Source organism: Neopsephotus bourkii, unplaced genomic scaffold (genome assembly GCF_033783945.1).
Source record: "Neopsephotus bourkii isolate Nb327-2 ecotype Australia unplaced genomic scaffold, CSIRO-AGI_Nbou_v1 NB_659, whole genome shotgun sequence".
NCBI lineage: Eukaryota > Metazoa > Chordata > Aves > Psittaciformes > Psittacidae > Neopsephotus > Neopsephotus bourkii.
This window is the reverse complement of record NW_026901158.1, coordinates 10,455,503-10,466,979: the sequence shown is the minus strand read 5'-3', so window position 1 is coordinate 10,466,979 and position 11,477 is coordinate 10,455,503. Positions and strand designations below refer to the sequence as shown.

The window sequence follows — 11,477 nt, the reverse complement described above, 5'->3', positions numbered from 1 at the left end:
TGGGCTCACACACACACTGCCAAGCACCTAGAGCCCGAGCTTCCCGAATTCACCCACTTGCATCTTCTATCCACAGCTTGTGGTGAGGTTAAACACTTAGAGCCATTTCATTACAAATTAGTGTGTTGATAATCCTTTCCAACCTGTGCAAGATGCTTCCTCTTCAAGGACCATTTTGGTTTGATATTAACAGAGGAAGGAATGTGTTGGGTGCAGCAAACTGTTGTTCATGCACCAGTACAACTTTTCAGTATTGGAGCCCATGCGGGTGTTTAGTTAAAGTTGATGTCTGTTATTTTGTGAGGGTTTCAGAGTGAGGATTTTAGCACTTTAATCCTGAGTGACAGTTGGAAGGGTGGTGGTTTCAAACACAGTGGCATGGAGTAGCTGATTTCTCCTGGGTGGAACAATGCCCCAGTGTGTCTGGGCTGCCTGTACAGAGCCAATAAATCTGTTTTGTTTTGTTTTTCTCCCCCCTTTTTCCCTCTCTCCCTCCCTCCTCCAGGCCGGGACCCACTGCTATTGCTGAAAGCCCTTCAGCTCCTCTGGACAAAGAATGAGATGGAGAAGGTAAGGCTGAGCCGGCCCTTCACGCTGCAGTTAATAACTGCATGCAGAGCATGTCCAGACGCAGAACGCTTAGGTCAGACCTGCAATTCTTCATGATCGCTTTCAGTTCCAGCACACAGGGGAAGAGCTTTTGCATTTGCAGCAACAAGTGAAAAGAAAAGGTAGCTCTGTGTGATGTGAAGCAGCTCGGGCTCATAGAAAAGAGCTGAAGTTTACGGAGCTGCCTTACAGAGCAGGGGAGAAAAAAATCAAAGTTGCTTTTGTTTTCTTTTAAACACTTTTGTTGTCCATTAAATGGAGGATCTGTGGGGGAGGGGAGGAATATTTCTAGTAGCTGAAAAAATTAGGGTTGAAGTCCATAGAAAAGTGCTCTTTGCCAGGTAGAATGATATCAAAGCCTTCATAGTCAAAGTGTTTTTCCCGTTTTCTCTGATTCGGTTTGGGTTTGCCATTTAGAGTGGTGAATGCCATTTACACTCCCTAAAATCAGTGCTGTCTTTTGATACAGCACCCTATGGGCTCTACTGGCAATTTCTCATAGGGAGTAAAATATACTTAATCTAAATTTGGGAGCTTGAAAACTAACACAAGCAGTGGATCTATCAGCTCAGTGGGGAGTTTCCCATGTTTAACCCTGCATTGTCCAGGCAGGTTCTGAGCAGAAACGGTTTCCTAGAAGACCCCAGACCTGCAGCTCACCACAGAACTGTGTGGAATGTGTCTTGTGTGGCTGAGTACCTTGGAGTACGTGCTCCATCCTAGGTGTCTGGAGTGTTTAGTCATTCTCTTTGTGTGCCACACTTAGACTTTGCATTACTGGTAGTCTGTGGCTCCCAGCTGGAATGATTGAACAACTGGAAACACAGTGCAAGAGGTGCTTTTCTAAATGGTCCATCACAGACATAGGCTTGAGCTCAGCAACTCTGAAGCCTTTCTGTCAAGTTATATTAGAGTTAGAGGAAAAAAATACTGTCAGGCCTTGAGGGCTGTTTATGCCACAGAACAGCAGTGGGAAAGAGGAATCATCACAGTCTCTGCACTGCAATCCCCAGGATGTGTGTGGATTGCGAAGGAAAATACCCTGAAAAGACAGAGCCTCTCGCTGAGGTGTCCTTGGGCAGGAGCACCACAGCTTCCCTGCTGAGGGTGGAAGAGCTTGAGGAACCCCATGAGTAACACTCACATGTTTGGTTTGTTTCGGGAATGGTTATCCCAGTGGGATGTGTGGGTCTGCAGAGCACGGGCTGCAGCTCCTCAGTGCCTGGCCCCCTCGGCCCGCCCTTCAGGGCATGGCCAAGAGCGTGTATCTGTGCCTGGAGGATGTGTTTCTGAACCACAGGGAAAGCAAGAGGGGGGCTGTGGTGGAGCCAGGCGGTGGCATAGCAGCAGCTGCCCCCAGGGTAGGGAGCACAGCACGAACATCCCCAGTGTTACTGACACTGAGATGGGCTCATCCATGCTCAGGTCATCACCACCCTTCAGAGAAGCCCTCCACCTGCAGCAAGCATAAACACCTTGTTCAGAGGCAGCTGGTGCGCTGCCCTCTGAGCTGCTGCTTACATCATGGAATCATGGGATGGTTTGGGTTGGAAGGGACCTTAATGCCCATCCAGTGTCAACCCCCTGCCATGGGCAGGGACACCTTCCACTAGAGCAGCTTGCTCCAACCCCATCTAGCCTGGCCTTGAACACTTCCAACTGGGTGGTTCAAATAAATGGAGGGAAGTTGCCTTAAGCACACCTCAGTCTGCTGCATTGCCACTGAAAGGGCAGGGAGCTTCTCTGCCTTGGCTGGGTGTGAATGTCAGTCAATGCTGTCTATCCACTAGTGTCAGTCAGCCAGCCCACTGGCCTCAGATCAGTGACCATGAGCAGAAGGAACACATCTAACCTCAGTTCGGGAACGTAGCTATGAGAAGCCATCATTTCCTCCATAGAAAGGGCAGGTTTGGAATAACCAAGAAGCATCAACAGACTGCCCAGTTCTGTGTCACTAGAAATAAGGGACCAGAACTGAATGAAGGATGATGTAGTTTGGGCATCAGCAAAATTTTCCTATTCCCATGATCTGTCAGGCTGTAAAAATCCCCCAAGGAGCATTCCCTGCCATGGGAATCAATTGAAATGGAAATGGCAATTACATGTTTGAGAGGAATCCTTCTCTGGCAGAGATGCAGGCAGGCAGCACAGCACTCTTTCCTCACTCGTTTAAGTGTCTCATTCCTTTTTCACTTTGCTTCCTCCTGCCCAAACTATCCAGACCATAGCTGAAGCCTTCAGATCGCTTGGAAGTGTTGAAGAAGGCTTTTCCCTGCTTGACAAAGTCTAGCTGGTATGAAGTCAAGGCTCGGTGTAGATAACAGCAGTCAATGCTCCCAGGCAGTTGTGTAAGTGCTGGCTCACTCATGCTCTTGCAGGAGCTGGTGTCTGCTAGAGCCCATCCTGCCAAAGCCTGGGCTCAAGCCCAAGGAGGAGCTGAGCAGTGTGGTGAAAGCTCTTGTTCAGTCTCAATGTGCTGAAGTGGGGCTTGAGGTGAGGGGGGAGAGAAGAGAAGCTATTTAGAAACAGTGCTATTTAGTTGGTGAGTTGCTCTGTTTTCCCTTGGCTGTTGCATTGGATATTTGTGGTTGAATAAGAGCTTGCCTTTCCCTTCTGCTGAATCTTGCAGTGAAGTTGGAGCCCTGTGTTTAACATCACAAATTCTTGCCACAGGGAAAAATACTTACAGGGAGAAATGTGTTATCTGAAGTCCCATCTCTGTTAGTCATCAGCTTTTTCATACTGCTTTTGATAATCTAGTGAGAAAGAAGCAGCGTCTGTCGTAAACGATGGGGTTTGTGGTTTTTCCAGACATGAAGGACACTATGGAAAAGAGCTGCCTTCCAGTAAATAATGTCCATGAATAAAATAGAACAAATTCATTGGCAAATTTTCTGTAGGTTTTCTTTTGTTTTCCATGTTCTCCAAAAGTTGTTTCCATTGGAAGCTGCGACTGGGGCCATGCACAGTAAATTACAAGTGCTGGCTGCTGGCGGGAATGAGCATCTTTGGGATTTCGCTTTTTTGCCAGAAAAGAAAGAGAGCAGCTGCTCGTAGTGATTTCTTGTTTTCTGTCTCTGCTTTTGCCTTGCTCCACGCCAGTACATGTACCATGCAGTGAAAGGTGCTGTGTGGGGACCAGAGGATGCCACTTCTTCACCCTGCCAACCCCCCAAGCTCCCTGGAAACTACTTCTAATGTAAACATTATCAAGATATTGCTCCGTACTGCTAATTTATCACTTCTACCAGATGGGTAGTAAGTAGCCTATTAACATTCACAAAGTGAGTGGCCAATTCCTTCACATTTCTAAACACATCACCCCGGGATTCCTAAGATTTATGGCCTGGAGTTTTCCCATGTTCCGAGCCGCTGTGTACGGCCTTTAGACTCCTGGAGGAGGGCAGTGCCTGGTGCGCAGGGGCATGGGGCAGGCAGCAGAAAGTACCCTGCTCAGGTAGCTTTGGAGGGAAAGAGCAGGATTTGCAGGATGGCAGAGTTCAAACTCTGGTATTTCAGAGAACCAGAGAATCATTTCTTTCCTTTTAGTCTTGTGTGTAAAATCCAACTATTTCAATACTCACCAGTTTTCCTGTTCCGGTGAGGAGTGTTATTGCATCGTGGCTGAAGTGGGTGTAAGGTCAAATATGAAAGTTTGCGGTACAGAAGTGAGGCAGAGGGGTTTATGTGCTTTATTGGTTGTAGGTCTGTTAGAAGATGAGCAGGTTTTGAGCTGGGTTATCTACCTTCAGTATTGCCGTTTTCCCAGTAACACCCCTTTCTCCAGCTCCCTTCTTTTCTCCCCCTCCCCCAAATTCCAAGCCCCTTTGTCTGCCCCATGGAACAACTTCTCTGTCTTTATGGGATAATTAGTGTGGACAATTGCTGCTTTTCCCATTGGGTTTGAGGTGCAGTGAGCCATGAAGGAATCTGTAATGACATGAAAAGTCACTGGAGGCGCGGATGGTGGCTGAATAGCAACAGTTACCTCTCTGAATAGATTAAATTAAAAAAAATAAAGCTTTGTGTTGGGCTGGGGGCAGGGAGGATTCACTAATCTCTTTGTACGTGACAATGCGGGTTTGTATCTCAGCAGCTCAAGGAAGAAGTCAGGCGGGGCTTCGCAGGACTGCAGGACCCATTGGCAGGACTCCTGGACATGCTGGAGGGCAGCGGTGATTGGAAGGGGAAGGGGCATTCCCTCGGGTATTACATCACCACAGAGCTGCAGCTTTGGATAAAAGAGCATCCTGCTGCTCAACAGGTTAGAAAAAGAGAGAGCAAGAGAGCCAGGAGAAAGGGGAGGAGAATTGATTTTCATATCCCTCAAGTGTCCCCAGTTTCACTTTATCCCATGGTCTGATGTCTCATGCATCCACATGTCCATACATCCATCTCATACATCCTGGTGTCTCATACAACCACGGTGTGAGGAGGTGTGAAATTCATACTGAGATGTTATCTGTCGTATGCTGGCCTGAAAACAAAATAGCATTGGAAGCTGTGTCGCCTTCCAAGCTGGGTTTTCCATCTTTTCAGATCAAACCACTTTGATCGAGCGTTGGTCTCTCTGCCTTTGCTGGGCTGGAGGCTTTCCCACTGGAACTCCCATCCCTGCTGTCAGGATAAAACCAATTGCAGTAACCCACTCTGTATGTTCTTCCAGTTCTGCAAATAGAAGCCAGTTACTGTAGGATTGCTTAACTCCTGCCATATGCTGGGGATCTTTTATCATGTGGAATGCAGAAAATGGAGCAGTAATGGCTTTTCAGCAGCTGAATGATTAGCTTTGTAACGTTGTGTCATCAGATTGTACCTCCCAATGTTTACGATTCCTTATGCCTTCATGTACTGTGTCCTACTGAGATTTTCCCTTTTTTATATGCTTCTGACTCTGAACTGCAAAGATACTTCTATATTTGTGTTGTTTCAGTTCCCATTTTTCCAAATGGCTCCTTTTAGATGCTGAGCTCTGCCCTTGAAAGTATCTGCAGAGTGAAGTGCCAGTGGCACTGCAATTCCTGTGTCCTAAGAGAATGGTCGCGTAGGCATACAACGATTAATACTTGTATCTGTGCGTCTTTTGACGATGCTTTGCTTTTCCTGCCCTTCTTGCTCCCAGGAGCAAGCCTGGCAATGAAAATTGAATTCCTGTGCCTGATAGGTGAGATCTCCCTTGAGGGGAGGTGTTGGATTCAAGCATTTTCTGCTGGGAACAAGAGGGGAAGGTTTCTGCAGAGCTGTGTTAGTAAAGGAGGCATTTTTCCATTTCATATTCTACTTTTGGACAAGGCCATGTGCCTTGTCCAGAATTATCCTGCACACATTTCATGATTTTAAATTGGATGCTGTGAAAAAAATGTGGATCATATTGTTCTGATTTCTGCTTGCAGACTCCATGGGGAAATTGGAGAATCCCTTCCCAAGGAATTGGCTTATTCCCCTGTTTAAACAAGCTGCGTTTTCAACTGCCATTGAATTGTAGCCATCTCTATTAAATCTGTCTTTGATTTGCTTTTATTATTATCATCTTTTCCAGTCTGGCATCAAGCTGAAGAAGCTGCAGGCCCGTGTGCTGGGAGTACTAGCCCAGTGCCCAGCTAATCTTCTTGACCCTTTGATTAGCATTTACCAGCTCCATACAGCAGACCGGAACTATTTGCTTGGACATGTCAGTCATCTTTATCACAAGGGCGATTACAAAGAGGTGGGTCATGTCTTTCAAACGCATTTACCTTCCCAGCTCCCCAGTTCTCTGTTAATGTCTGTGTCCTTCTTTTTTGGATGCATTTCAATGTGAATTCCGTTCCATGGCAGCAGCTGCACACTGTGAATGGTGCGGCTCAGCCTGGTCTTCCATGGACAGGAGCAGGCTGTGTTCAACCTCGGTTTTACTAATGGCTGAGTACAGAATACCAGTGAATCCTTCCCTCAGCCCTTTTTTGACCTTTGAAAGTAATAGGTGGATAGGGTTTCATTTGGAGAATTTAAGGGGATGGTTGTGTTCTCTTGTTTTCCTTCTCCTTGGCATGAAGGAAAAGGGATTTTAGTAGTTGGTGGCAGACCTGCTGTGCTACCTGCAGCCTGCCTGCAGCAAGGAGGGGTTGGGAAATCTCTGTTCCCACAGGATTACCCTAACCAAAGTGGTCCCAGTTTGAGGAGTTTTGAAGCCTCTCTACCATTGATGCTTGTATTCACAACGTGTTAGTACTCATGGATTTGAATTCGGGTGGCTGACGCTAGCAGGAGTTCACCCAACCATGAATTTGATATGTTTTACCCTGTGGTTTAGAGTGCTTGTAGAGTATTTGCATCACCTCTGGCATCACTGGGATATCTTGGAACCTTGCAGGTGTTTCCATGAGTAAGCTACAATACTGTTAATGCCTGGGTTTTTTTAAGGCAAAAGACATATGTTTATTCATCTCAGAGGAAGATGGTTCACTCTTCTGGTGCAGAGCAGCTTGATCTTGCTTAGCAAAAGAAGCAATTCAATAGCATTTCAAAATGTTCTTCAGTGAAGCTGAATTCCTAAGGGAAACTGTGGAATTTCTTTCTTGTTGATTTATTTGAATAATGAAACAAGGATGTTTCGTATGTGATTAGATGTTCCCAGGTAGCTGCTTGAAACTTAACCTTTTACTCAATGAGGTTCTGAACGTGCTTGAAAATCCTGACAGAAACACATTGACTGTACTTGTGTGATCTTTAAGTTCATGGCTCAAAGATATGTGTTGTTTTCATTAGAAATGCAGTTCTTTCTAGATCTGGTTTTGGACAGCTCTGAATTATTTGTATGTGTAGAATTGTTTTTCTGTTCCTTCTTCCACAGAAAAGCTCATTTACTGCTCATTCCCAGTGTGAAGAACAGGAAACCTCAACTGTTGCCTACCCTCAGCCATAACTTTCTTCTGCTTTTGTTTTGTTGCCAGAAGGATGAATAGAATTATCTTCAAGAATAACAGGAAATCTTTTACTGCGCTTGGGGACTGATCTTACCTAATTTCACAGCAACTGCCCCAGAAACCCTGGAAGTAAGGCTTGGAGCACTTGCAGTGGGCTGTTCTGCAGCACATCTGTTCGTGCCGCTGTTTCCCATCTTTTAGATGGGGCAATAAGGCAGATTCACATGTAGGAATTTTGGCTCTTCTGTCTCTCACCTGAAAGGACAGAAATCCTTACAAGTCCTTGCTGTCAGTATTTAATTCCTTGCTCTGTTTACAATAAGACACTAGTCATCTATGCCACAGTGCGTTATCCCCTTCGCTGCTTTGATGTATTTCCTACTGTGGTGTGCAAACCATAGTTCCCAGCTCTGCCCTGTGGGTTAAGGCTCCTTTCCCTCACAGAGGTTTTGCAGGAAGATCTCTTCAGAAAATGAGATCTCAGAGATCCCTGGGAGCATTCATGGTGGTCAGTTGTTCCTGAAGCACATCCAGCGCTCACTGTGTGCCCTGTTCTGCTAGAGCTGGTCAAAGGCTGAGATGGTTTATGAATCAGGGGTGCCCCATCCCTAGCAGGGTTCAAGGTAAGGTTAGACACAGGGGCTTGGAGCAAGCTGCTCTAGTGGAAGGTGTCCCTGCCCATGGCAGGGCTTGGAACTGGATGATCTTTGAGGTCCCTTCCAGCACAAACCAGTCTGGGATTCTGGGATTCTGCTTGCAGTGGCCGGGGGTTTGCTGTGGGCTGCTGGAGTGCCACAGGCTGGGGCAGAGCACTGCTCCTTGATGGAAGACGGTGCAGGTGGAGGTAGCTTCTTTCTGACTTACCAGTGTAACTGAAACAGTAGCTGTGGTGAGGAGACACCAGATGAGAGCACTGGCCAGCGGATGGCACTGGTGCTCCCATGCTGCGGGAAACCAGATTGATGCAGTGAGAGTTAAAGGAAAAAGCAGGGACGTGTAAGTGGGGTTTCAAGGTGTCTGGCCCATGAAGGCATTTGGGGGTTTTATCCATTTCTTTGTGAATGGTGTTTGCAGCTGTAGGAGGATCATGGCAGCTCCTGGCCTTGAGGGGCTCCGGGCTCTGCTCTTAATGGCCCACATGGCATGAAGACACCAAAGGGTTTTCCATTCCCGCTCGGGTGGCTCCAGGTGAACTGTGGCACTTTGTCCCCTGCCCTGCAGCCCCTAGGCCAGGCCATGGGTGCACCCTGCCCTCCACCCCGGCTGTCCTTCCAGCCCGCTCTGTGGGGCAGGCGATGGCTGCTGGTGGGGCCGGGACAATGTGGGGATTCAGCAGACCGGGGGTAATGCAGTGCGAGCGAGTCTGAGAGAGGCCCTGAATAGGCCAGGCTGTGCTTGAGAAGAATGAGGGGTAGGCAGAAGGCAAGCTAGTGTTTCATGGTCATCTTATGTTACACTTCAGCCTTTCAAAGAGTGTCTGGGGCTGGTTGAATGAACCTCTCTTGCGCTGCGAATGCGGGAGCCTAAAGACAAAGGGAACTCTTGTCACTCGCAGGCCCCTTTTGGGAATAAAAGCCATTGTCACATGAACAGGGGCAGTCTGGCAGGCTGTGCATGCTTCAGTGCCCCATGATATCGCTGCGTCTCAGCAGAAATCACATTCAGGGCCCTGTCAGCTTTGATTAGCGGGGTCTCATGACTTAATGTGCTGCGATATTTCATGTCTAAGGGTGGCGGCTGTCTTTCTGTGGGATGAATGCCCTCTATTGTCCACAGAGTTATTTTATTTACATTTTTTTAAACAGCTTATAAAGGTAAAAAGATAGCTGTGCTTAAAGAGCAACATCAAATTCCTGTGCTGCTGGAGCAGGAGCGAGCGCCGCTCGGGTCAGGGACAGCGAGCCTTGTTTCACAGTCAGCATCAACGTTCTCATCTTGTTTAACAGCTTTATAGTAAGTTCAGAACAGGTGGCAGCGGAGCCGGGTTTAGGAAGGAAACAATAAATAATCTTTTTAGCCTTTGACAACCAGGAATATTCCTGGGCCTGGGACCTCCCACTCCAAACTCTCTGTATCGTGACCAGCAGCATTTTCCTCCCCTTCAACAGTCTGGTTCTTAAACAAGAATCTTGGGCTGAGCTTTCAGTGGGATGGGGAGTATCTAATTTTTAATGTAGTTTTTGCTTGTTGTCCATCCAGATTACCCAAATTTCAAAAGCAGAGGTTCCTTTTCCCACTAATGCTTCATCCCTTCATTTCTACAAACAATGCACGTTGATTCTCTATGTTAAACTCAGTCAATGTCTGCTTTTTCAAGTAAGATAATGTGGATTACCTATTAAAATGCAGTTGTTAAAATTCATCATAAAGTAAGTTATGTACCCAGAGAAGAAGCTTTGTAGACACAGAATACAAGGGGTTTATCAGCAATAAATACAGAGGTAATTTGATAATTTAGTAAAAAGGATGCTTGACCAAAGAGTTAAAGGAACATCAAGATGCAAGGAGTAGAAATGCATAATCCAATCACCAACATGACCTTGGATTTTCAGTGTGGTGATGTTTTAAACACCGATTTAGAGATGTTGTTGTTTGTGGTGCTGCTTCATACATGGTGCTTGAGTGCACATGGGGCATTTTGGTAAGGCTGCCGATACAAATCAGTGTTCAGGTTCATTGAGCTCATGAATATACATTCAGATTTTGGCTTTCCTCATTCTGACTTTTGAGCTGTTCTCAGGCCAGGGAAAATAGGTCTGATGTTGCTTCTTTCCCCATTCACCACCTTATTTGCAGAGGCTTGTTCAACTCTTACTGTATTTGTGTGTGCATTTGAATTTCCTTGTTTCTTTCATATTGAGCATAATAATCGGTAAGAAACCCAAAGAAAACATTGCAGGGGATGTTTCTTATGTAAAGATGATGAGGTCAGTCTCACTCCTTTTTTCCTATTAACTTTATCTGCTGCTAAAGGACAGCTTTAGGGGCACGTTGCCTGCTCCAGAACAGAGGTAGCCAACCTGTGGCTACGGACCACTCTGTTGCCTGCTCCCAAACACTGTGTCTGCTGGAGCCAACTTGGCTGTGGGCATCTGTCTGGTGAAGTGGTTGGGGAGGAGCTTGGTGTTGCTGGAGAATCATAGTTCTGCTCCTCCTGCCAGCATTTCTGGGCTCTTGTCAAGCAGGGGGCTCTTGGAGAAGAGGTGTGAATGTGCAGCTAATGTAAAGCTATACAGAGGCTGGATCTGGAGGATCTGGTGAAGGTGGGTGGCCTGTGGGCAGAGGAAACTTGGGCAGTGCTCTGGAGGATGCACTGACCAGTTAAAGCAGGTTTAAAACTGCTTTCAATGACCTGAGGAAGGCAAATTATGGAAGTGTTTGTTTCAGTTCACTTTCCCTTCACCTGTGCACACGCAGGTCCCAGCCTGGGCTTTTACTTCTCTCCCTCTCCCTTAAATCCCTTAGATATGAGTAACCTGTGACTGCTTCATTTTGATGGTCTCCTTAAGAAATACGTTCTCTTGAAAGTGGACCTGGGAAATGTCATAGTTCTCATTTCTGAAGCTCTTCCTGAGGACAGCTGTGTATATCCTATGCTCTTTAAGCAGGAAGTAATTAAACATCTAACCTGATGTCATACACTGTGCAGTGATGCATTCTGAGAGTCTGAGCAAAGCTGATTAGCCACAAGGTTGAAATGAGTGATTCCAAAACACAGAACAGATGTTCCCAATGATTAATCCATGGTGTGCCTTTTACTCAGTTATTTCTACCATTATTCTGTATCTGGGCTTTGATCACTGTGATTTCCTTTGAGCTGACATTGAATCCACCTCTGCAAAATCTTGTTCTCTTGTTTGGTCTCTTCTATTGGTTTCAGAAATTCCTTCACCATTGGTTCAGAAATACTACACTAGATCAGGCACAGGCATACTTACCTTTGTGTTGTCCCAACTTGCTTGC

At 46.4% G+C, this 11,477-nt stretch overlaps 1 protein-coding gene across 1 annotated transcript in view; it reads left to right on the top strand.

Moving 5' to 3' along the window:
* Positions 1 to 579: 579 nt before the first annotated feature.
* The window catches only part of EXD3 (exonuclease 3'-5' domain containing 3), a 162,408-nt gene continuing 151,510 nt past the window's right edge, over positions 580 to 11,477 (top strand). The window contains 3 exon segments of the mRNA XM_061353050.1: positions 580 to 731; positions 4,706 to 4,873; positions 6,149 to 6,316. Coding sequence (XP_061209034.1) covers positions 612 to 731; positions 4,706 to 4,873; positions 6,149 to 6,316 — 456 coding nt within the window. The 5' untranslated portion in view covers positions 580 to 611.